This window comes from Microtus ochrogaster, linkage group LG1 (genome assembly GCF_000317375.1).
Source record: "Microtus ochrogaster isolate Prairie Vole_2 linkage group LG1, MicOch1.0, whole genome shotgun sequence".
Lineage (NCBI taxonomy): Eukaryota > Metazoa > Chordata > Mammalia > Rodentia > Cricetidae > Microtus > Microtus ochrogaster.
In genome coordinates, this window is record NC_022027.1 from 57,740,328 (window position 1) to 57,765,064 (window position 24,737).

Genomic DNA, 24,737 nt, shown 5'->3' on the forward strand with positions numbered 1-24,737 from the left:
GATGGATGGATGGATGGATGGATGGATGGATGGATGGATGGATGGATGGATGGATGGACGGACGGACGGGTGGAGTGATGGATGGAGTGATGGATGGATAGAGTGATGGAGTGATGGATGGAGTGATGGAGTGATGGATGGATGTTGGATGAATGGATGGATGGATGGAGTGATGGAGTGATGAATGGTTGGAAAGTTTGTTTATTAGGTGTTCCAAACAACGTTTTTATTGTGGCATCATAGGGGAGACAGGGAATTTGTCATAGGATCCTGAGGGAATTGCAGCAGCTGCTCGCTAGAATAGAACCGCACATAGCATCCTTTAGGTTTGCCTACAGGAGAGCCCTCAGGGATCACCGCTGGGAGGGAGGAAAGCTTATTACAGCTCAGAGCCCTCCATTCTGCTCCCTCCCTGGGCTTCTTACTCTGTCATGCATCCATCCTCCACACCTGTGTCCCCACAGCCCACATGAAGAATAAATAATCTCTCATGCTCCCCAGAAAACAAGAGTGACAGGCTGGTGTATCAGAAAGGATATTTTGCTAAATTCTAAGGGAAATAGAACAGAAAATTATTTTAAAAACAGTACCAGAATAAAAATATTTCCAAACAATTATTTGACCCTAACTATCATAATGGAAATATTAGCATGCTCCCTTAGCCTGCATTCTCTTTCTTGAAGAAAATATACAGGTGATCTACCTTCCTGCTCATAGACCACTCATCTGACCCATTCAAAAGATGTTTCTGTTTTGTTTCTCAAAGTATCCCACATCCCAAGGGTCCTCTTTCCATTGTGGGTCTGGGCCATGGAGACAGAGACATCAAATTTCTAATGTCTGGAGCTATTCTTAGCTCTACTGCATGAGAGCCCTTCCCAAACAGGAAGGGGCCAAATAGAACAAGGAGTAAGGGCTCTGAGGCCAACAAGATAGAAGTAGGAGAATAGGTATGACCAGCTCCACTGCAAGCAGTCTGAGAGGCTTGGGTGGATTCTCACGTGGTGTGACTTCCAGAGCCTACATGTCCTCTGTTCCCCCAGGTCCTGGTGCGGTTCCTGTTCTCTGTCAGCAAAGCCTACCGGAGAATCACCTACCATAACTGGCGCCATGGGTTCAATGTCGCCCAGACCATGTTTACACTACTCATGGTATGTATGTAAACGGGATTGGGTAAGATGACTCATGGGCTGAGACAAAGACCGCAGCTAACTACCTTCAGGTCCAAGGACACTCACTGTTCTTACCCAGTCCTGGAAATGGGTGGAGGGGACCTGGGTGGGCAAAAGAATGGGCTTGGGCTAGGCCCACATTCTCTTCTACCTCTGCTTTCTGGAGTCAAAGAGTCGGGTCAGTGGCAGGACCCAGAACTGGACTTCTCCCCACAGACAGGCAAACTGAAGAGCTATTACACAGACCTGGAGGCCTTTGCCATGGTTACTGCTGGCCTGTGTCACGACATCGACCATCGTGGCACCAACAACCTGTACCAGATGAAGTAGGCTACGGGGAGGGTAGGCTCGTGGTGGGCGTGGTAAACCATAAATCAGGTTCCCTTAGGGTTAGTCTTTGCAGTCTGGCAATCAGTACTGAGAGGGGCCACCTTGAAGGTACAGTGCCAGGTGGGCCAGACCTCATCCTAGACTGCCTTCTAACATTGTTTTTGTTGTGTCTTCTTTTTAAACAAAATATGCAACAGATCCCAGAATCCTCTAGCCAAGTTACATGGCTCCTCAATTCTAGAACGGCACCATCTGGAATTTGGGAAGTTTCTGTTGGCAGAGGAGGTTTGTTCCTGATTTGGTGATATGTCCTCCTTTGGGCTGTGGCAGACAGACAGGAGACCCGGGGAAGTGTGGGTTTACCAGTGTGAGGTGCTACGGGACAGGCTCCTATCTAGAGATGTTCCCACAGGGGGTAGAGTTGCTTCAAGGGGCAGTTACCAGGAATGCCCACTAGTAGGTACAACAGACCATGGAAATGGACAAAGATATCTGACCCAGGACACTCCCAGGAAGAGAACAGACACCAAAGGGGGACAAGGATGTCTATCCTTGCTTGGAGAAGTAGCCATAAGATTGATCTGGGGTCAGTATTGATCTGGGACCATGTAAATAAAGGCCAGGTTAGAGCGAGGGGAGTAGACAGAGCAGACCCTGAGAGTCAAAACCAAGGGTACCACAGGCAACATCTGCCACAACCCGACACCACCTGGTGGTCCCCACAGAGCTTGAACATCTACCAGAACCTGAACCGGCGTCAGCATGAGCATGTGATCCACCTCATGGACATTGCCATCATTGCCACGGACCTGGCCCTCTACTTCAAGTAAGAACGCATCTAGGGCAGGAGTCTGGGCGGAGCCCTCAGCCGACATAGACAGCAATGACCAATCTGTCACCTCCACCTCCCCTCCTTCTGGGACCAGGAAAAGAACAATGTTCCAGAAGATTGTGGATGAGTCCAAGAACTATGAAGACAAGAAGAGTTGGGTTGAGTACTTATCCCTAGAGACAACACGAAAGGAGATAGTCATGTAAGTAACAGGTCTATTGTTGGCCAGTTAGCCCTGAAGACCTCCCTAACCCTAGGATAGGAGACTCCAAAACAAGAGTAGTTCTCTCTAAATTGCACAAAGGCACTGGCTCAATCTACCCAGAGATTCATGGAAGCCAGCACAGAATTCAGACTGAGATAGCCTTCGTTAGGACCCTTGATCATCTCTTGCTTCATCCTCAGAGTTCCCCTTCTTTGCCTACAAGGTGGTGGGTGACTCAGGCCCAGCACCTTCTCCAGGACTGTCTCAGAGATGCTGAGAAAATGTGTTCACTCTGTTCTCAGAAGGACATGTAGTCTGCTCTGTCTGTCCACAGGGCCATGATGATGACTGCATGTGATCTGTCTGCTATCACCAAGCCCTGGGAAGTCCAGAGCAAGGTCAGGACTGATGAGCACCTGCATTCAGAATAGCCTTCAGAGGCCATCCTGGGTCTTCACCTATGGAGCTACAGGGAAATAGTGTTGATTTTTGAAGTAATTTCTGGGTACAGTAGTGAGAGGCACCATATAGACATTTCCTGCAGAGCTTCAAGGGGGAAGGTCTGCTTCTCCTGAACATAGAACCCCACTATAACCTTTGTGTGTGCTCAGGTCGCTCTTCTGGTGGCTGCTGAGTTCTGGGAACAAGGGGACTTGGAAAGGACGGTCTTGGATCAACAGCCTATTGTGAGTGTTGCTTCCAGAATCTTCTATCTTGACAGGTGAATTAGAACACTTGGTAGTGCTCCAGACCCTAGGAGTTTAAGGTCCTGGAGTCTTAACCTTGATTTGAGGGGTCATTGGCGTGAACAGGGGGTAATTTGGCTTGTAGAGTAGAAATCATGAAGAATTGGAATATCCAGATTGCATCCCACAAGCAAGGGTCTTCAGGGTCTATGCAGCTGCACAGTATGTACAGTAGGCAGGGCAGTCTAGGGACAGAAACTCTGAGAAGGGCAACCCTAGGAAAAAGGGGAGTAGAGGCAGTAGTCCATGGGCAAGACAGACAACGAGGCCATTACAGTTAGGGCTAGGCCCACAGCTAACACCGGGGATGGTATCTATCATGAACTAGGAACTACATAGGTTTGCTTTGACCACTTGGGAAATGGGAGGCAAAGGCTTTATCTCCCAAGCCAGCTCTAATGTGAAACCTGACTGGAGCGGGCTTTAGGCAAGGTTCAGACTCAGCTAACAAAGTCTCATAGAGGGGATCAGCATCCTTTTCATCTTCCTGTGTTTCCTCCACAAGCCCATGATGGACCGGAACAAAGCAGCTGAACTCCCCAAGCTGCAAGTTGGCTTCATCGACTTTGTATGTACTTTCGTGTACAAGGTGCGCAGCAGAGGTGTTCTATTGGCCTGGGGTGGACTGGCCGAGAATGGGGAGGGAATGGGCTGGACCCAGCTGTGATCTTGCGGGGACATTTGTGTGGTCTCCATCTTTATCTGATAAGGTATGATGTACAATACACTTGTCCTTCTACCCTATCACAACACCCATCTCAACCTCCCAGCCAATGGTCCGTCCCAAAATTTGTGAATGTCCTTCAGAAGCACCTAGTGCACCCCTAGAAGGTCCTTACTCACCCTGAGGCCTCACTTTAAAGATCCCTGCCTCAGAGTGCCACTACTCACAATGGGCACACTGTCTTCAGGAAAACGACTGCAACTTGCCTACTAGGTTTCTGTGAAAATGTGGAGGTGAGCCTGAGTCTGTCTCCACTGGCACACCCCAATACAACCTGAAGAACCACGACAGCAGCCGTGTTCCCACTAGCTGATCAGGCACCAGTGCATGCCAAGGTTTGAGTTCTGCTATTGATTGTAAGACAAGAGGCAGGAACTTGGAGAAACTCGAAAGATAGGCCTGACTACAGTGTCCTTGTGTGATGCACATGACACCCCAGCTCCACCTACTCTGGTTGTCCTCAGTGGTAACGGACACCACATTGTAAGGCAGACACTGTGATTCCAGGTGAAGCCAATCCTAAGCAGCCAGGCAAGCAGGAAGAGGGGGTCCCTGGAGGCTCCACTGTCTTCCTCGGTCCATCTACATCACCTGAAAGCAGTTCCAGGGCTTGTTGAAACTTCCAGCCCTGCTGCAGCTGACATTCCCTGCTCTGTTCTTGGGATGCTTATCCTGCTAGATCTCTATCAGAAGTACTTCCACCCAACAGCTCCCTCTCACACAAGCTCCTATCTGTCCTCCTCCTTGGGGACTATCTGGAAAGGGAAGACTACAGTGGTTCTTTCCTATGCTGATTGATTGACTCCATGTGACATCATCTAGGGTTCAGCCCCACGTGGAACAGCCTGAGGGTGGGGAACCAAGCTCTCGCTGGGTCTGGTGCAGCCACAACTCATGTGACCTGGGGATCAGTATTGGTCACCTCACAAGCATAGTGCAGGGGAGTGTGGGGCTTCACTTCACTGTCCTTATGACTTTTAAAATACGTCACAGATATGAGAGCATCCTCAGTCTGTTGAGTTTGCTGCAGGGAAGCCCGAGACCTCTGAAGAGCTACTATCTGAGCCCTCCAGGAGCAGGGGGACAGCACAGTGACTTCTCAGTTCCCTCCAGGAATTTTCTCGCTTTCATGAAGAGATCCTGCCCATGTATGACCGGCTGCAGAATAACAGGAAGGAGTGGAAGGCACTGGCTGATGAGTATGAGGCCAAAGTCAAGGCCCTGGAGGAAGAAAAGAAGAAGGAAGAAGACAGAACAGCAGCCAAGAAAGGTCTGGACCCCACAGAGGACTGGGATGGGCTTAGAGTCAACGCCCAAGTCAATGCTGTCACATGGCACACACACAAAAAAAAAAATCACCAAGGAGTCAGAAAGGGAGGCTAATTCATATAGCCCAGCAGCTGAGGCTGAGGCCCTGGAGCCAAAGAATGCCCATCCATCCGCCTGTCCTTCAAGGGGCATAGCTGCTCATGCCATGCAGATAACAGATCAGACCGAAATGTTCTCTCACTCAGACAGGAATGCTATATTCCTATACATGAGAAGTGAGCTCACTGAACGTTTCAGTAAGTAGTTGTTCCTTCCCAGGTGTGGTAGCACATGCCTGTAATCCCTCAAAACTATCCTTAGAAACCAAAGAGCAAACCTGAATTAGACACAACACAAAGGCAAAAATGAAATCAGTGAGCTAAGCAATAGTTAAATTGGCACGGTGCTAACCTGTATCCTGTGACTCAGCTAACAACCCACTGCCCCCCAGATCAGAAACCCAGTGATATTATCTTTTCCAGGGTTTATTTACCCTGGGCCTAGGGTTCTCCACAGCCATTGAGAGAGTACACTGAATAAGGCAGCTTCTGGGTCATGGAAGGTCAGGGCTGAAAGTAATCAGGGCGCAGTGACCGGAGAGGCTCAGCATAATCCGCTTGGGTTGTTCTCAGATCCAGTTTAACCCCTGCAGGGAGAACCTACTGGTGCTATTAGAGGGCACCTGGGGTAGAAGGCAGACCAAGCGACCACTCAGTCTATCTTCTTTTGCAGTGGGCACAGAAATTTGCAATGGTGGTCCAGCACCCAAGTCCTCGACCTGCTGTATCCTGTAAAACCTATCTAGTGGCTGCTGGGCCCTCCTGCCACTCACCCACTGGAGACGACTCTGCAGCTTGGTATAAGACATTAGGAAACAGCAGAAGAAAAAGATCAAATATAACTGAATATTTTTAAATTGTAAAGGTTTTTTTTTTCAAATTAAAGCCAACTATGAATGTTAAATGGTGTAGTCCGTATTTATCTGGTTTGATGAAGTTCCCACAAAAATCTTTACAAAGGATTTGTGAATTGTCTTAAGTCAGAGCGCTACTCTTGTACATACGTGTGCATATAGGTATTCAGTTCCATCTGCTTTAGCAAAGGCTTACGTCCAGGAAGTCAGAACAAAACAGAGAAGGTAACCTGCCAGTTTTACACATGCTAACATCACTTGACAGCACATCATACTTGATCCATTGAGAACTCTGCTGGGTCAAGGCTGTGAGCAGAGCCGAGATCCAATGGAAGTGGCCCAAATGGGGATAACCTGTACTGAAAGCCTGGGTGGGATCCTCCTGAAGGAAGCAGTCAGCAGCTCTGTCTGCTATAAACACTGCAGCTTTTTGTTGTAAGTTCAGTGGGACTTCACAAGACTAGGCTTTTAAACATGCACTATCTGACAAAGAACAAATTCATAGGATTTGTTTTCCCATTCCCGGGAAGAGACTATATCTAGCAGTTTGCCTTCAGCACTGGGAAGTGGTGGCAAATTTAATCCTCAGAGTCCCAGATAGTGGGATACCATTTCGGGGAAGTGGAGGGGGGAAGCAGCTTTTCACTCAGCCTGCTTTTTTTATACCAAATACCATCTTCCCAGGAGTGGTATCACCCACAGTGGACTGGACAGTCCCATATCAACCATCAGTTAAGAAAATACCCCATAGATATAACCATGAGCCAATTTGCTAGACAATTCCTTGATCTTTCCCGGGTGACTACTTTGTGTCAAGTTGAAAAGAACTAGTGGCCAGGATACAGGAGCCCAGGGGTTCGGATGGAGGGTCACCTTCCAAGACCCAGGGGAAATTACAAGTTGGGTGGTACAAGACCCATGTTGTTGGGAAGGCATCAACCCCCACCAGCCTTGTACAGGGCCTGAGCTGCTGACAAAAGCAGTCGAGCTCAGAGCAGAGTGAGCTGCATCCAGGCGGCTAAGCCACTCTATTTCCTTGGCATCCTCGGAGCCCATTTTGGCCTTACCTTGGCACCCTCCTGAGCAGCAGTTTGTATCCATGTCAGGCAATGATCACGAATTCCTTTGAAACCGCCCCCTCCCCTATGAAAACTCAGGAAACAACTGCAGAGCCGGTCTAGAAGCAAACAACCAAGGCAGTAAAGAGAGGCAGCCGGAGCATCGCACGACAAAGCTTTTATTCATCCTCAGCGACTTAAGAAAGGCAAGCCCAATGGCGCTTCACTTGAGTATGCTGTCATCTTGAGCTGAAAATCGAGAAGAGACAGTGTCACACGTTATACACACTCGGGCCTCCTGCGAGGACTTCAGGATTGCATTTATAAAAAGTCCAGAATCTAATCCCAAGAGAACCTCACTTTTGACACTAAAACCATCCTTTGCATCCCAGGTGCCCAACGCCCACTCCACCTCACTGGAATCTACAGAAGTCAACAGAGAGGGGTCAGAGGGCCTGTTCGTTGGCAGCCTCTCTGAAGGCAGTGCTGCAGCATGGCCTGCACATTCCGCTAGGCTCCACGGAGGACAGCAGCTACTTCCAGAAAACCTGGGCGTGGGGGGTGGGGCTAAAAGCCATACCTTCTGCCCGTTCTCTTTCAATCCGTTTCAGCTCATCTAGTCTCTTCTTCTCCTCCGCTGCCACTCTCCTCTCCTCCTCTGCCCGGGGCTTTAGGTAACCTAGAGGGCGGAAGGAATTAACTTCTTCCCAAAAAAGCCGACCCCAGAATCTCCCGGCAGCTGTTCCCTCCCACCTGCTCCCCTGTGGCCCAAGCATCGTCTCCCTCCCCGGGAGCTGCAAGCCCGGCAATCCCACACACCCCGAACCCCGCACTCCCGGTCCCTGAACTCACTATAGCGCTTGGCACCGTAGGCCATGCCGAGGACCAGGGCTGAGTATCGGCCGAGCTGCAGAAAAAAAGACGTTAGAGCAGAAGGACGAGGGGATCGGAGATGGAGGAGTACGGGTAGAGGGGCACAGGGCAGGGGGTTGCAGGGGTCGCCAGGCCCGTGACTGCCTTGAGACCACAACCAGCAGTCTCGAGAGGGTGGGCGATGCTAAGTCGGGGTAGTGGCAAGGGGCATTCAAGGGCTCTGAGCACGGTGCGCGACGGTGAAGAGGGTTCACCTTGATGAGCGGAGAGACCTGAACTGGGGGCACCATCTTGTCCGTGACCTTCGCGCCGGAAGCTTAACTGAGGCGGAAGACTTGGCAAAAAGCAAAGGCCTCCTCCTGCACCCAGGAAAGCGCATGCGCCATAGCGAACACGCTCCCCCTGGTGGCCGGAGGGTAGCAGTGCATCCCCGATGGGACGGTTACGACGTCATTGCGACTGCGTGTGCTATGACTTCAGGAGGGTGGAGACTTGGAGCCACGTTACTTCTGCACAGGCACGTAATGAACGACCGACTCTGGAATCCGTCGCCCACCTTCTCTGAACTGGAGCAAGCAAACAATTCGTTCCTCTCTTGGAACAGACGAGCACACCCAGCAGATCCGCCCAGGGCGGTCTTTGGGAGTAGGGGCGAGATTACAGACTTTGTTTTGTTCCTGCCTGAGAGATCTTCAACCTTCTAGGCCTTTTCTGCAACTGCCTGCCCTGAATGCGTCGCCTTCTGGCCAGTGCAACCGGCTTTTCACACTTAGAGCCACTTCAGGTTTTGAGATCTTACAGTTGAAGGTCATTCAAACCGGGCTGACCTCTGGGTCTCTCAGCCCACACTCTTGGAATCCCAAGCCCTGAGCCCTAATGACCCCTCTCTGCCAGGCTTCATGGGGAAGGACTATGAAGCACCCAAACTGGTTTTCCGCAGGCACTGTCCCCAGAGTGGGTGCCTCTCTAGCAACTGTGTCCACCTAGACCAACAATTCCCAACCTGTGGGTCAGGATCCCTTTGGCAAGCCTCTAGCTCCAAAAATATTTACATTATGATTCGTTTTGTTTGTTTGTTTGTTTATTTTTTCAAGACAGGGTTTCTCTGTAGCTGGAGTCTGTCCTGGAACTAGCTCTTGTAGACCAGGCTGGTCTCAAACTCATAGAGATCAGCCTGCCTCTGCTTCCCAAGTGCTGGGATTAAAGGCATGCTGGCTACATTTCGATTCATAACAGTAGCAACATCACAGTTATGAAGTAGCAATGAAAATAATTTTGTGGTTGGGGGGTTATTAAAGGGCCGCAGCAATAGAAAGGGTGAGAGGCACTGGCCTAGATTGAAGCTGTCCCGCCATGGGGCAAACATCAGACAAGCTCCTTACCAGCTGTGTCCGCCATTGGCATGCAGTCTCTGTGGAAGTCAGGCATGGCGAGGTTGTAGCCATCCATTGGCTGGCTTTACCCCAATGCCCAGCAGTGACTTGACGTCTCCCTAAGGCTGTCTTTGAGTGAGCCTCCTCAGTTTTACATTGCATCAGGGCTTGGAAGGGCACACAGTCCACAGGGATGGGGTATCTTCTCCTGACTCTTCATTAAGTCTCTATTTGTAAAGAGAATGTAACTGTAAATATAGTCGATAAAATGTAGCAATGAGAAACCCCAGAGCCCATAATAGGCGCTCAGCTATCCTGAAGGGAGGAATCCTTGCAGAGAGTGGAGGGGCTATCCTGGGCAGTCAGAAGAGGAGCCCCTGCCCCAAGGCCTGGAACTGTGCCTGCATTTGGTCTGGAGTCCAAGTCCCTGAACCTCCTCTGTTGGAATCCTAGAAAGTTCCTGAGCTGGGAACAGAAATACCCTGACCATATGCCACAGGTGCGCCACATCTTTTCTTGCCCTTGATAAGTCTGATCTTTGGTTCCCCACCCCCATCCCTACCCAAGCCTGCCTGAGACAGGCAGGCTTCTGCCTTCTGAACCATTGCTCCCTGAGGAAGCTGCAAAGGCACGCTGACCTACAAGGCACCAAATAAACCTCCTCACCCCTCACAGCCATCTGCATACTGAGCCCCCTCCCTTTCCTGCTCTTAAGCAACTGGTTAGATAACCTTAGGTGACCAAACAGGCTTCCCTCACTAGACCTAAACTCAGACTCCTGAAGCTCAGGCTTCCAGATCTGAAGCTGTCTCTGGGGCCCTCAGGGTGTGTGGCTGAGGGGTGAGTGCACAGAAGCTACCTGCAGGAGTAGGGGCAGAAGAAGCACCTGACACCCACACTGGCACAGCGTGCAGTTGACTGGCTCGGCATCTGCTTTGGCTCAGGATCATTTGTGGGGACAGCATAAGCGGTTAAGGTTCCGCACAGCTCAGGACACCACTGGGACAATTCTGCACCTGTTGAAGACAGCTGTGTGCAGAATCTAAATATTCCCAACGTGCTATCTTTAGTGCTGTGCTCAGGTTGAGCCAAGATCCTCCCTGGGGTCTGGTGGCCCTCTCAAATTTAGAGCTTACCACTCCTGCAGCTGAGCTAAACCCAATCGAGGCCCTTCACTCTCAGCTACCATTCCCATTTCTGAACAAACTCCCACCCCTGGCAGTTCCCCCTGGAGGTCTGAGGTAGCATCTGGGAAGGCAATTCTGTGACTGAGGCTATGACCCTGGGGGACAGGACAGGACCTCTGACAATGCACAGTATGGAAGATGTCACAGCTTAGAAATGTACCAGGGTAGGATTGCCCAGCTATCAGATTCTTGGGCCAGAGCCTTTCAGCACCTCTGCTGATCTTGAACAGGTAGCACTCTATTCTCAATACCGATAGTTTCTGCAGCATCCAGTTGCCTAGGACGACTCAGACCCCCAGCCTTTGGCCAATAATGTGGCACAAGGCCATGAAGATGTAGCATTCTTGGCAGAATAAAAACCTCCTGGTGCCTGGGCCGAGATTAGGGGTATCTGAGTAACCACCAGGCTACCTAGGCTTACTCTGCAGCTGTCCAATTCCCTGGGATGGCAGTCCTCAGCCTGTCCTTGTAGGAAGTGGTAACCAAAGTCTGCGCTATCCTAGGGGGACAGACAGCTTCTTAGGACAAGCAAAAAGCTGGATCCTGGGCAGGAAAGACTCAGGCATGATGAGCAGGCAGCCAGGGAGGTGCAGGGCAGGGGCATCCAAGCGTGTATACACACATTCACTTACACATGGGTGTCTTTATGTGTGCACTCATGTGAACATCCACAATGGTGTGGGTGTAGAGGTACATGCCCCACGGTTGCCATGGTAACAAACTGGACAGAATGAGGGAGGGTATGAGCATGGGATGCATGAGTCCATCCTTGGAGTCCATTTACCCTGGAGCCCTCTAGGACTGGACACAGTGGACTGACTGAACCCTCCAGTGCCGCAGTTCCCCCACTGTGTGAGTTAAGTCTCCCAAACCATGGTTTGTCCCTGAGTGTTCCCCCAGTTGCTTCAAAGCCCTCATCCTTGGCACTCCTGCCTCTCACGCCTGCAGGAATACCAAGGAAAATGGCACTGCATACCCAGAGAGCACCCTCCAATGTCTTCTCTAACTCTGAGCAGACCCAAGTTCTGGAAGTTCTAGGAGGTGAGTCTGCCTTTGCTCCCTGAGAGCCCCTCATACAGTTGGTATAGGGGGACACATGTGACCTCAGAGTGTCTGTGCTTTTGGTGGAACAGAGCCAGGTGTGGGGAATAAGGGTAGGAGCTGGGGCAAAGCTGGGACACCAGCAGTGCAATAAGCCTGGCATCGACTCCTAGGTCCTCACGCTCATGGATAAGAACAGCGATAGCTTCATTGACAAAGACCTATAGGATACTTACACTTCCTTGAGTAGGTGTGATCTCGTCCTCAAGTATAGCAAGGACATTGTCCCTAAATGCTGACACACGCTCATATTTTGGGGGTATTATGGCCACCTCTAGGCTTGTTTGATTTCCTTTAGTTATACTAAAGGACTTTGTTCTTGGGGGTCTCAGAATAGCTCCTCAAGACTCTGGTTTGTTTAAAGCTGGCAGAGGATGTTCATGGTGGTTAGAAAACTGGATTGGATTTCAGGCAGGAACTGGAGAGGCAACCCAGTGCCCTATTGCATCCCCACCCCTCCACATTACCCCTAGGCTCACCCTGTGGGCTTGGAAGAGTGTATACGGGTCGGCCTACTCATATCTCAGAGCCAGATGCCAGCTCTTCCCCCACCTTCAAGTCACTTCAGCTGGCACTTAACCCTCTCTGTCTCAGTGGCCTGCCATGGACATTCCTGAGGCGGGGCGCAGGAGCCTTCTGTCCTACCTCAGAAGCTGGGAAAGGCAGTTATATTTTACCTGGAATGGGGGTTCCCTAGTGCCCACCTTCCCTGTATTTGAGAACAGAAATAGTCCTCAACTTTCTCCTTCCTCCACAGAAGATGGTGTCCTTAGATTGACTCCAGCCTGTATCCCCCACACTTGAGCCAAAAGACTCTGTCTTTTTTTTATTATTATTTTTATTGAGCTCTACATTTTTCTCTGCTCCCCTCCCTGCCTCTCCCCTCCCCTTCAACCCTCTCCCAAGGTCCCCATGCTCCCAATTTACTCAGGAGATCTTGTCTTTTTCTACTTCCCATGTAGATTAGATCCATGTATGTCTCTCTTAGGTTCCTCATTGTTGTCTAGGTTCTCTGGGATTATAATTTATAGGCTGGATTTCTTTGCTTTATGTTTAAAAACCACTTATGAGTGAGTACACATGATAATTGTCTTTCTGGGTCTGGGTTACCTCACTCAAAATGATGTTTTCTAGATCCATCCATTTGCCTGCAAAATTCAAGCTGTCGTTATTTTTTTCTGCTGTGTAGTACTCCATTGTGTAAATGTACCACATTTTCCTTATCCATTCTTCGGTCGAGGGGCATTTAGGTTGTTTCCAGGTTCTGGCTATGACAAACAATGCTGCTATGAACATAGTTGAGCACATGTTCTTGTGGCACGATTGAGCATCCTTTGGATATACACCCAAAAGTGGTATTGCCAGGTCTTGAGGAAGGTTGTTTCCTAATTTTCTGAGAAATTGCCACACTGGCATCAAAAGGGGCTGTACCAGCCTATCTAGCTCTCTGTAGACTCTCTCACCATCAGAGCCCTGGTTCCCAAATGGAAGCCAGAATGACCCATGTGGATGAACAGAAGTTCTTCGGGCCCAGGAATAGGACGCCTTAGACGGTACAGCAAGACGAAGCCCTGGATGCCATAGGACAAGACAGGACTCTAAAAGCTTTTTTGTGAGTAGGCACCAATACAGAGACCATCCTAAAGGCCTTCAAAATGCTCAACCTTGATGGCAGGGGCAGCATCCACAAGGAATAGTGAGTCTGTCTTAGGAGCTGGGGAATATCCACTCTGAAAAGAGACATGCCTGGGCCCAAGTCCACCTCACCAGGCCCTCTTGAACTCTTAATTCCAGGGCCTCAAATAGCCACCCTGAGACCCTAAGAGCAGAGTCATTCGGAATAACTAAGAGAAGGGTTATTCCTGTTATCTGGCCCTTTATTACCCAGGGAAGCATTGTCCATCTATTGCTGTCTTAAGCCCCTTTCATAGCTGGCTTACTTAAACATAGCACTAGGGAAAGGAAGCATTCTGGTGTCCCAGGCATCTGCCCCTTACTCCATCAGGTACCTGCTGTGAGTCACCATGGGCTCCAGGGACCATTAGGCACCTGGGTTTTGAGGACAGATTGGTAGGAGGTACACGTCAGACTATCCTCAGGCCTCCCACAAGAGGAGTCACAGTAGGAACTTCCCAGTCTTCCTCAGAGCAGCTACTCCGTCTCTTTCCACTCTCAGCATCAAAGGTCTACTGATGTCCCAAGCCAACAAGATGACTGCAAGTGAGGTTCGCCCAACCCCCACCCCTAAAGTATATCAGAGGGCAGCTAGGGGCAGCATTCCCACAAAGCATACACCACCACTCTGCTACTAGCTAGCTCAGTAATAGAGGCAGCAGACTAGGAGTCAGGAATAAAGTGTAGGTCCTAGCTTGTCTATACCATGTATTCCTTACCGCCACCAGGACACGACTCCTGGTAGCCCCTCCCTCCCCCCACCCCTCTTTGTCTTACCTACTTCCTCCATCCCTCTTCTGATCCCACCTATCTATCATACATCCCTAGCCCCTCCCTTGGCTGGGTTCTTAGTTCTCTGCCCCTCTCCACCCCTGAACAGGTCAACCAAGAATCAGGAACCCACTGAATGGAGTCAAGTGCCTGAAATTTACTGTGTCTGGGCTGGAGCCCAGGAACCTGGTCTCTCCCGGCTCCTACCCCCACCAACCTGATGTCCCTGCCAATACCCTACCCATCTTGGGCTGATTCTTAGGAGAATCAGATGCTAGAGTTTGCCTTCATTGATGTGGCTGGCAACCTAGACTACAAAATGTTGAGCTATTGGTCCTCTCACGTGCAAGAGGCAGCATGAGCTTCTCCATCCTTCAGGCTGCAAGCTGTAGCCAGTTCAATAAAGTTGGACACACAAACTTGCCTGTGAGTGTTCATTAGAGAGGGTGTATCTACCAGAGATCCTTCTGCTCCCTACTCTAAGACCAGCTCACCCCTCTCTGTGCTATCCTAGAATCAGGCTAAGTGTCTGGTCATACAGTTAAGACAAAAATCTTTCTACACCTGTCTACCTCAGACTGGCCATGCCATGGTCCACAGATCTCCTTCAGTTTCCTACCAGGAATCTTCCACTCACTCTGGCCCCTGAACAGACGCTCCCTGCAACAGCCACACATGTCTGGCTAGGTCAGGGTCTACCCTAACTGACCAGTATCCATACAACAGCCACCACAAGTCTGGCTTGGCCAGGGTCTACCCTAACTGACCAGTATCCACACAACAGCAGTTATTTTCAACCTATCGTTGTCTACCTAAGGACCAAAAGGCAATCCTCTCATGCCCTAGGTATGCTAAAGACTTTGTGTCCCTGTCAGAGTTTTTAGCGTGACAGGCACAGACAGAGACCCTAGCAAGTCTCTGCTTTACCAGATGTCTCTGCCCATTCTGAGTGTCCTTTGGGAAGAGAGGCAGGACAAGGAGCTTCCTGCAAGGCCCCAGCTGGAGGTGTTAAGCCAGAAGTCTCAAGGGGCGGCACTTGGGTGGAGCTTATTATCGTTGGCTCCCTGTCACATATCCTGGGTGACGGGGGCCCTCCAGACTCAGCCTCCAGGCGTCGATACGGGGTGTTGAAGAAGAGCACCAAGACACAGGTGAAAACGGTACACAGGCCAGCCATCAGCAGCAGAGACACTAAAATCACAAGCACAGGTCTGTCCCTCAACTGCCCAGGCAGTCAGGGTCCCCAACTTCTACCACAGGCAAGCCTTAGTAGACCTGACACCACTGACCCTAGGGACAGTGACCACAGAGAGGTCCGCAGACAGTCTTGGTCTCTGGCCTCAACAGCCCACAGGATGTTCTCAGACCCAGGTTCCAACAGATGGGGACCACAGGTTATAGGGACATGGGTGTACGTCTGGTCTCTAACCACACTCATCTGAAAACCTCTATCTCTGTCTCTCTCAACCCTGTCCATCTCTGATCAACCTCCCCCCATCTGCCCCTTTCTCTCTCTGTTCCTGTCTCTATTTCTATGTAAATTTCTATTTCTATCCCCTTCTTTGTCTCTTTCCCTCCTTTTCACTTCAAGATCTCTGCCCCTGCCTTTAATCCCAGCACTCGGGAGGCAGAGGCAGGCGGATCTCTGTGAGTTCGAGACCAGCCTGGTCTACAAGAGCTAGTTCCAGGACAGGCTCCAAAGCCACAGAGAAACCCTGTCTCGAAAAAAAAAAAAAAAAAAAAAAAAAAAGATCTCTGCCCCCTTTCTAAGATCTGTCTCTATATTCCTGGATTTCGAAACATGTCACAGGGGGGCAGGGATACTGATGCTGGATTTTTGTCAGGGTCTTGGGACTACACCTATAAGCAGAGCCCAGACATTTGACCATACTACTTCACACCCATACCAACTGGTGACTGCCCAGTAGGGTGTAAAGACCAACAAGATCCAATATCCTCAGCTGGGCCAGGCCTCCTAATACCCTATCTTCCTGGTCTGGTCTTAGCTCTCTGAGGCCAAGGCCTGGGCTCAGAAACTCACCTGTCCAGTCTAGAGGCTCCTCGCCCTGCTGGCAGGTAGAAAAGGATGGGCCCGTTCGCCTCATGGTCAGCGCCGTCAGTAGCAGCATGATGAGCACACCCTCGGCCTGCCTAGATATAGAAGGCCCTCAGCCTGGGCAGCAAAGCTCTCTGCCCACCACACCGAATGCTATCTTGGGAAGGAAAAAACACCTATGTCTACTGGTGCAACACCTGTCACTCCTGAAGCAGTGGGGCTGCCTTTGTCCACACTGGCCCTGCAGAGGCACAGGCGTGCCCATAGCAAGTACTCAGTACATGCTTATCCCGGTCAGAGCAAGCATGTTCCTAGCTTCAAGGATTGGGAGCCATGGCGCAAGATCCATACCATGGGAGAAGTGACCAACGCCACCCAGAAGGATACTCACCCCAGGACAAAAATCAAGCCAGCAGAGGCACCTTCACCCACAGGAAACGAGCATTCAACTGCCAACTCCATGACCACGGGTGCCACTGAGAAGCCAAACAGCCCCAGGAGGGAGCAGATGGCGGCCAACGCAAAGGTCTGTCCCTGCAGCTGGGACACCTGGCACCAACAAGGGGTAGGGAATGAAACAGGGATGGCAGTGAGTCATGCCACCTCCCCTGTGCGTTCCTAGACTGAGTGACAGAGTGTGGCGGTGAAGCCAGTCCTACCCAGGGTTACCCGACACTGAGGCGCCAGCTCTGGGGAAGCCACCGCTGTCTCTCACCCGCCCATCTGCCATAGTCTCCCTCCATCTTTGTTCCCGATGAGTCTCACCAGAGCAAAGGCCACGAAGGTCATGGAAGTCAGACAGAGGCCTATCTTGGTGGCTTCGGTGAAGTGCTTGGTCCGATCCACATACAGGCCTAGAAGCAGTGCCCCCAAAATCCCAAACACGATGAAGAGAGCCCCACAGAGGCCTGAGAACTCCTGGAAGTGGGGAGGGCAAGCTTAGAACCATCCAGAGGCAGGGAGCCACCAGGGCTCCTGAGAGCATACATCATCATCAGGGAGGTTCCAGAGGGCCAGTCTAGTCAACCCTGTCAAGCTGCCTCCTAGCATGGATTTTCTGCAATGTGAACCTCACTAAAGGGAAAGGGGTATCACCACAGATACCCCATAGACCCTAGATACATGCCTATGGCCCATGAGAGACCTACACCAGCCACTGTGTCAGGAGGCAGAGGTCATGACCCAGAGATATATAAACAGCCATGGCTACCATCTCCATGAGGGGCTGTTGATCTCACCCCTATAGGGCAGGGGTGAACTGGGTGCTCAGGAGCAGTAGGTAACTCTCGCAGAGGCAGAGCCCACTCCAAAGGCAGGGCTACAACTTACATTGGAGTAGCCATTGGCACAAAGGATCTGTTCCAGGAGGGCTGAGAAGCTGGAGAAGATGCCAATGCCACCACCGAAGCATATGGCCAGGATGACATAGGCCTTATTCTGGATGAGCTAGAAGGAAAAACAGCCCTCAACTCAGGAGCCCAAGCAAGCTTCTGAACACAGCTTCCCCGCCCCCAGAACCCACATAACCCACCAGTTTGAGGCCGTGGAGGAAACTCTCTGAAGTGGAACTGGCAGCCCCTGTGGATGGCGGGCTAGGAGGCACGCTCTCCCAGAGGCAGGCAGTGGCCAAGAGACAGGCAAGGGCAGCAGGGATAATGTAGATACCAAGCTGGGGAGAGATTCTGAGTGTCACAAAGAAGCCCTACTAGTGGTGCACGCCTTTAATCCCAGCCCTAGAGAAGCATATAAGACTGGAGGAGACAGCTCTCAGACACAGGATTGCCATTTCGGACTGAGGTAGAAGTCAGAGACGGTAGCTGGCTATTTTGCTTTTCTGACCAATATCTGTCTCTGGGTTTTTATTAATCATGCTCCATCACACTGACACACGTACCCCCACATGTCTCAGTCTACTCTGTCCACCTTACTAGCTGGCACCTGCCTTTAATCTCCAGAATCGGCAAACCCCGCTCCTTTGCGGGGCTGAATCCCTCTACCCTCATCTGTTCTTTATGGCTGTATGTAGAACCTAGCATTCAGAATAATATTCAAGGATGAATCCCTTCTTGATAACACCAGCCCAACTTCCCAGCTCCAGACTTAGTCCTACATAAGAAGCAGATCATGTTAACATACCTAGGATGTCATAACAACAAGCATTTATATACACCAGGTATATGTATGTGTGTATAGATCACATACCAGTAAAACTACCATATGTACTCTACACAAGTATATGTATATACTCAAGTTGACACAGCACACATGCCACATGTAAGATCATCAAGAGCCCCTCACCATCATGGGGATGTCTTCTGCCTTCTTGACTAGGGCAGGAGATAGCACATTTGCCACAAGGATGCCCAGAGGATTTGCTGGGTAGAAAAACAGTTGTATAAGCTCAGTTGTGACAGGCCTCACCCCAGCCCTTGTAGGGAATCCTGCCTGTTTCAGGCACCTTGGCTTTGGCCCAAGCTGGAGAGCAGAGGACACACATCCAGCAGGGTCTGTGAGCTGAGCCCAAGTTGCAGAGGTCCCACCCAGGACTCACACATAGTGCCGATCATGTTAGCTGTGGCTCTCTGGTGCTCTGGGAACCATAAGGCAGCCAGCTTGGCTGGAGAAGAGATGACCAGGGTCTGGGCCAAGGCACAGAGGCTCTGGCCACTCAGGAAGAAGGCAAATGGACTGGGGATCCTGACATCCAAGCAGGGCACAGCACGTAGCAAACTCCCAGCAAAATTCAACCATGCACCCAGGATAGTCTGTAGGAATGGACAGTCAAAAGACTATATGGCAGTCAAGACCCTTCACACCTACATCTCCAGATGCCTATCCCTACCTTATAGGGATACCCCAATATCTACCTGCCCTCCCCAGCTGCTTTGCCTGGAGAGCCCAGCCAGAAGGACTGGTAGACTCTAATCTGGAGATAAGACCGAACTTCTGCACCCAAAGTCAAAGGGTCCCTCCCCATCTCACACAGGTATGAGATAACTTACCGCTCCACGGAGCCCAACAGAGTCCAGAACCCAGATGGCTGCCATGCCAAATGGGATGGATACCACAAGGTAGACTAGTGACAGCCAGTTGATCTGCTCCATGGACAGGAGGAAGTGCTGTGCGATGGTGTCTGCTACAGGTGCGAAGCTGAGCCATAGCTATGGGACACACATAATCAGCTATGGGTCACAGACATTACCTAGACAGCCCACATTTGACTAGCTCAGGGTCGGAGCAGGGGTGTGGGCATGCCTGTAAAGTCTATGAGGACAGAGCCTAACAGAAACTTTGGGTCACCCTGATAGAGATTCACCCTTGTTCTGTTACAAACCATGAAAGCAGCCAGGTACGGCCCACAGCCTGCCCAGCAGTGAACCATGAACCAGCCTGGAGGCAGACAGAGTCTGAAGGACCACTAACCTCATCAGGATTGGTCTGAATCTCTGAGGCTAAAGGCAATCAATGGAGATCATGTCCATTGCTTGGGAGGTACTGTGTTGAAGGTGGTGGAAATATGAAAGTGGGCAGCTGAGACTTGGCTGTGAGTAATGAGAGACAGAGAAGCCAGAATCTCAGTGGGTGGGATATCCTGCACACTGAGTGGGTCACAGCACTTAAGGACATAGTCCTGGAGCACACAGGGTAGGAGGGGGAGATATGGGCGTGAGTGCAGATGGTAGCCATGGTTCCAAATTTCATGGTTGAGCAATGTGCTGAGACAAGATAGACAAGGAACACATTTTGGAGGAGATTATGAGACCTGGTCTGGTGTGTGAACGAGACTCCATGCCAGACATCCAGACACGGCTAAATGATGCCTTGGGAGCTCAGAACATGCATGAGGACCAAGGAGGGGCCAAAGAGAGCCAAGACAGAAGAGTTCAGAGCCCAGGACTTCTTTAGGGAGGGACGGAATCAATGGCATCTCTCTCTGCACAACATCCTCCTGTCTTAGGCATTACAAAGCATAGGGACTTTGAAGCCCGGAAAAGTGAAAAAAAAATGTGGAGGAAGTTTTTCTGGGGGGCTTAGTGGAGAGGAGAGGTCACCCAAGCTTAAAACAGTAGAGAGGATAGATTTGTGGCCCAACAAGGGTGTGTCCCAAATCAAAGTTCCTGATGAACCTTACTCAGGATGTCAAAGGTCCAAGCCACACCCTCCACAGCTGAACAGAGAGTGTCAGGCTTCCCAACCACAAAGCCTCAGGAAACCCCAAGGTTGTGCAACAGCTGCATTTCCTTTTTTTCTCAGAGAAAGAATTCAAGAACAGATAGGTCTTCCAGACTTATAAAGTGCCCCATGCAGGCCCAGTTGCCTCCTGCCTGGCCTCATAGAGCAAACAGGGACCAGGTATGTTTTCAGAACCTGTGTGCTGAGCAAGAAAAACAGAGCCCACAGCGTGGTGGTGGTGCACGCCTTTAATCCCAGCACTTGGGAGACAAAGGCAGGTGGATCTCCGTGAGTTCGAGGCCAGCCTGGTCCACAAGAGCTAGTTCCAGGACAGGCACCAAAAACTACAGAGAAACCCTGTCTCAAAAATCCAAAAAAGAAAAAAAAAAAAAACCAGAGCCTATCTAGCAAGTCTTTCACCTTTGTTCTTGTTCCTCCCAGAGCTGTGGCCCACATACAAGAGGGCAGAGATATCACACGACAGATGTGGGAAGGAAAAAAAGTCCATCCATCTCACCTACTGGACAACACTTTGAACCAGCTCTCAGCCTTGCCCTAGCTCACCCCCTGACCTCCTTCCCATGTAAATCACAGGGCCATCTTTTGGTCTCACAGCTATGTACCCCTCAGGCTGCTCTCTCAGGATCCTGGAGCCCCGTCACCAGCTACAAAAGAGCAGGGACTCCAAGAAGCATGACTAAACATGTAGCCCACAGGTCACAATGAGGACCCAGCCTGGATCGTGACAATTTTTAGCATCAGGGTAACATTCTGTTTGCTCCATAAGGACAGCAGGACACTACCCAAGTGTCCCAGGATTTCCCGCATCTACAGAAGGAAAGATTCAAGTAGATTCCCGCATGTATCCACAGACATTCATCCCTAACCAATTATGTTTCCTAATTCTAGAAACTGGACCTGTGAGCCAAGCCATAGCAGCAAGTCCCAACTAGTAAAGGCAGCTACCAGGAGAGAAGTTTCTGATACTGTCATAGTTAATAAACTCCAGGACCACAGCAGGTATCACCTATATCCCTCTCTTTCACCCAAAGCTGTTTCTTCACAAGAGCAGGAAAAAAGATAGGGCCATCAGAACCAACCTACTGTTGATTCACACTGAGTGCCAGTGGGTAGCTGAACCCATGGTAGGCGGCTATACACCATCTAGACCCACCGAGGGCTGTACTTCCTCATGGCCCCCAGGCTTGGCACGGTCTGAGCTATATTTTATACAACTCATAGCTGCATGGCCCAAATGCTAGCCATTCAGCTAAGTGGTCACAATGTGACCTAAAGTTTCTTCACACGTACTAGGGAGACCCAGCACCAGAGAAGTGCAGCGTTGGCAGTCTTTGAGCAGCAGACGGTAACAGCTCCACGCTAGGGAGGATCACCAGCAGTCTACCTGTGCCTGACGGGACCCCCTGACATTAGTTAGCATTTGGGGGCTAGGGAAGGTATGAGAAGAAAGCAACAAGTTGCGGGTTTGAGACCCTTGAGACTAACAGACCTGTCGTCTTGGCTGTTCCCTCCGAGGCAGAACAGGTATTTATCTTCTTTTACTACCTCTTGGGCTAGAAGAAATGTCGGTTCCCATGAAGAAGCAAAAACAAACTGGCACTGGGGCTGCTGGAAAGACCCGCCCCGCCCGTCCCGGCGCCCGGTACCGTCGCGTTGGAGCAGCTCAGAAGGCTGACAGCCAGCAGGAAGACCCAGCGGCGCGCATAGACGCGGGGAACAGGCACCTCGTCTCCGGCGTTTGCAGATGTCCCCGACCTGTCCCAGGCTTCCAGCCTGTCCCCCGTAGTCTCGGCCGTCTGCGTGCATTTCATGGCAAAGTGCTGCGCGTGGGTAGGATATCCGAGGACTGGGCCGGGAAGAATGATCTGGTTAGTCCCCGCCCCAAAGGAGAAGTTGGGTGAGAGAAGCAGGGTTACCCTCCGACAGAGGCCAAGATAGAAACCGGAGGGATAAAAATCCCCTTTAGAGCTATTTTTTTTTTTTTTACCACAGCCTGTGTGTTCTGCACCGGGAACTTCATCCGCAGTGGAAGGTGCCCAAAAGGGGTCTCTACTTGAGCAAAATCTGCATTTCCTGAAAGCCCCCCCCCCTCAAATTCTTGAGGTCCTAAGTAGCAGCTCTTTAACGGCCCGAGGCCAACCAGGAGGAGGAGAGTGGGTTCAGTTTTCCAAAAACCTCCAATCCAGGACAGTTACTAGACTCCTCCTAGAGGAGGAAGAGGCGGGGTGGAGGAAAGGCTGTGTCTGGCTACACCACCCCTGCCTGCAGGTAGGCAGCTGCCAACTCCACTCAAGACTCTTTAATTTGCACCTGGAAAACAGCTGGATTGAGTAGGTAGGGGCAGTTGCTTTCTGTGGTTAAAAAGGAGGCCTGGCAAAGAAGTTAGGAGTCACCTGACTCTGGGCTAACGCAGTTGATAGGAGTCACCGGACGCTTGCCACTGTTTGGTCTGACTGGTTCAGGTGAAGCCCTGTAGGCCAAAGTTCCTGTTCAGACTAGTGAGGAGTGAAGAGCTGTTGGGGCAGGAACAGGGGAGACTGGCCAGGCAGGGTCAGAAAGTGAGTTTCTCACAGTGAGGAGGCTTTTTCTGCTTCAAACACATCCCTATGGTCTTGCCCTCAAGATTACTGTTCCTTTTGTTCGTTTCTGGGGCTTAGGGATTTAGTTTTTGAGCTGGAGTCTCACTTGTGTGGTCTAGGCTGTTTATCTTCAATATCAGATGATACCACCTTCCACCATACAGGCATGAGCAAGCCCGCTGTGTGGTTCCAGCCTTTGGTGTGTTCTTAGTGGGGCTGTGGACATGGCAGATAGATTCTCCCATTTGGAGGTGAAGTCCTGTCCAGTAAGGAGAAAATGAGCAAAACCCTGGTGATACCCTGAAAAGGGCAGTATATTCTGAGACTCATGATGACGCCTGTGGTCCTTGCCCTCTTCTCTCCTGTTTCCATTTTAGTCTCACCCCTGCTTACCCTCAGGCCACAGTTTATGGTCACTTCCCTGAAGACCCAGTCCCCCATACCCTACCCCTATGGCCTGGAGCTGCTCTTGGCTGGGGACTTTGACATCCTGATATTCTGTCTGGGAGACTGAGAGGGTAGTTCATGCATCATTCTTCACTGCTCAGGGCCCTAGCTTAGATGGAAACATGCCTGTCACCAGCGTCTGGTTTAGGTAGCCTATCTCCAAATGGGGCATCACTGTAGTTACTTCCTGTACTGCCTGTATTGTTTAAGTAAACCTGCTGACCTGCCTCCATCCACTATCTTAGGGCTCTTGTGCTAAGCAAGTGAGTTCAACGAGGTTATCAAGCGTAAGATCAGTACACAATCAACAGCTGTCTTCCTAAACACCACCAGTGTGCACAACATGGAAACCAAAATGAAAAACAATACACACGTGATCTCATCAAAGATAATACTGAGCTATAAATTTAACAAAACAGGTATAACACATGCTAACAACTGTACAGCACTAATGAAAGAAACTAACAAAGGCCTACAGAAATGGACAAGATACTTTACTCAGGCACTGAAAAACTCAGCATGTTAGCTGATGTTAGTTTTCTCTGAATTTACCTATAGGGTTAATGTAGTTTCTATCAAGAAGCTTTTCTTTCTTTCTTTAAATATTGAACATGAATTTATTGTTGTAGATGTTTGAATATTGTAAGAAAAGAAGTAACATAAAATGAAACATAGAAACTTTAAGATGGGTAAAAATCAAGGAATAAGTGAAAACTGTGTGTGGTATAAGGCATATATATGTTCATAGGCCTCATTTGTCTTGTTGAGAATGATTTTGAAAAGTTTGACCTGGAAAAAATATTGAGAATTATTTCATGCTCCAAAACTAGTGGATAGATTCCAGGTTTGATTAGAGAAGAAAGGGTCTCACTTTGTCTTCCTGGCTGGCCTAGAACTCATTGTGTAGACCAAGATGGTCTTCTATTTACAGAGATCCTCCTGTCTTGTCTCTGCTGAGATTAACGGTCTGTGCCATATTCAGCACATACATGCTCATAGATCAGAAGAAAATATTTGCAAACCATATCTAACAAAGGACTACTACATAGTGTTTTTCAAACCCAATTAGAATATGGGCAAAAGACTGAAGAGAATAAACAGATGGCAATTAAGGATTAATGACTAACTTTATTAGCCACCAATAAAATGCTAATTAAAACCATAATGAGCTAATAGCATACTTCTTTTTAGAAT

At 50.1% G+C, this 24,737-nt stretch overlaps 3 protein-coding genes across 3 annotated transcripts in view; 1 reads left to right on the top strand and 2 right to left on the bottom strand.

The window, feature by feature from the left end:
• The window catches only part of Pde6b (phosphodiesterase 6B), a 57,625-nt gene extending 51,424 nt beyond the window's left edge, over nucleotides 1–6,201 (top strand). The window contains exons 15-24 of the mRNA XM_005359664.2: nucleotides 1,044–1,151; nucleotides 1,389–1,498; nucleotides 1,700–1,787; nucleotides 2,228–2,328; nucleotides 2,429–2,536; nucleotides 2,874–2,937; nucleotides 3,151–3,225; nucleotides 3,791–3,874; nucleotides 5,123–5,279; nucleotides 6,050–6,201. Coding sequence (XP_005359721.1) covers nucleotides 1,044–1,151; nucleotides 1,389–1,498; nucleotides 1,700–1,787; nucleotides 2,228–2,328; nucleotides 2,429–2,536; nucleotides 2,874–2,937; nucleotides 3,151–3,225; nucleotides 3,791–3,874; nucleotides 5,123–5,279; nucleotides 6,050–6,111 — 957 coding nt within the window. The 3' untranslated portion in view covers nucleotides 6,112–6,201. The remainder of the gene's footprint in view (nucleotides 1–1,043; nucleotides 1,152–1,388; nucleotides 1,499–1,699; nucleotides 1,788–2,227; nucleotides 2,329–2,428; nucleotides 2,537–2,873; nucleotides 2,938–3,150; nucleotides 3,226–3,790; nucleotides 3,875–5,122; nucleotides 5,280–6,049) is intronic.
• A 1,246-nt stretch (nucleotides 6,202–7,447) lies between these two features.
• On the bottom strand, nucleotides 7,448–8,514 carry Atp5me (ATP synthase membrane subunit e). The gene is made up of 4 exons (XM_013350919.2): nucleotides 8,416–8,514; nucleotides 8,141–8,195; nucleotides 7,869–7,967; nucleotides 7,448–7,537 (listed from the first exon to the last, which is right to left on the bottom strand). The coding sequence occupies exons 1-4, from the start codon at nucleotides 8,449–8,451 to the stop codon at nucleotides 7,512–7,514; spliced, it is 216 nt and encodes a 71-aa protein (XP_013206373.1). The 5' UTR covers nucleotides 8,452–8,514; the 3' UTR covers nucleotides 7,448–7,511.
• Nucleotides 8,515–14,802: 6,288 nt separating this feature from the next.
• Nucleotides 14,803–22,562, bottom strand: Slc49a3 (solute carrier family 49 member 3). The gene is made up of 11 exons (XM_005359679.3): nucleotides 22,505–22,562; nucleotides 22,164–22,363; nucleotides 19,326–19,484; nucleotides 18,875–19,088; nucleotides 18,622–18,698; nucleotides 17,855–17,992; nucleotides 17,653–17,769; nucleotides 17,089–17,241; nucleotides 16,715–16,872; nucleotides 16,309–16,418; nucleotides 14,803–15,458 (listed from the first exon to the last, which is right to left on the bottom strand). Exons 2-11 carry the CDS (start codon nucleotides 22,326–22,328, stop codon nucleotides 15,175–15,177), a joined length of 1,575 nt encoding a protein of 524 aa, XP_005359736.1. The 5' UTR covers nucleotides 22,329–22,363; nucleotides 22,505–22,562; the 3' UTR covers nucleotides 14,803–15,174.
• Nucleotides 22,563–24,737: the final 2,175 nt, after the last annotated feature.

Bases quoted from the DNA above. Each gene is read 5' to 3' on its own strand.
- Atp5me (XM_013350919.2), bottom strand. From the start codon at position 8,451: ATGGTGCCCCCAGTTCAGGTCTCTCCGCTCATCAAG. The intron at 8,196-8,415 runs GTGAACCCTCTT...TTTTTTCTGCAG, and splicing joins AGGTCTCTCCGCTCATCAAG to CTCGGCCGATACTCAGCCCT. The intron at 7,968-8,140 runs GTGAGTTCAGGG...TCCGCCCTCTAG, and splicing joins CTACGGTGCCAAGCGCTATA to GTTACCTAAAGCCCCGGGCA.
- Slc49a3 (XM_005359679.3), bottom strand. From the start codon at position 22,328: ATGAAATGCACGCAGACGGCCGAGACTACGGGGGACAGGCTGGAAGCC. The intron at 17,770-17,854 runs GTGGGTTATGTG...TTTTCCTTCTAG, and splicing joins TCCTCCACGGCCTCAAACTG to CTCATCCAGAATAAGGCCTA. The intron at 16,873-17,088 runs GTGAGACTCATC...TGTTGGTGCCAG, and splicing joins CCTTCGTGGCCTTTGCTCTG to GTGTCCCAGCTGCAGGGACA.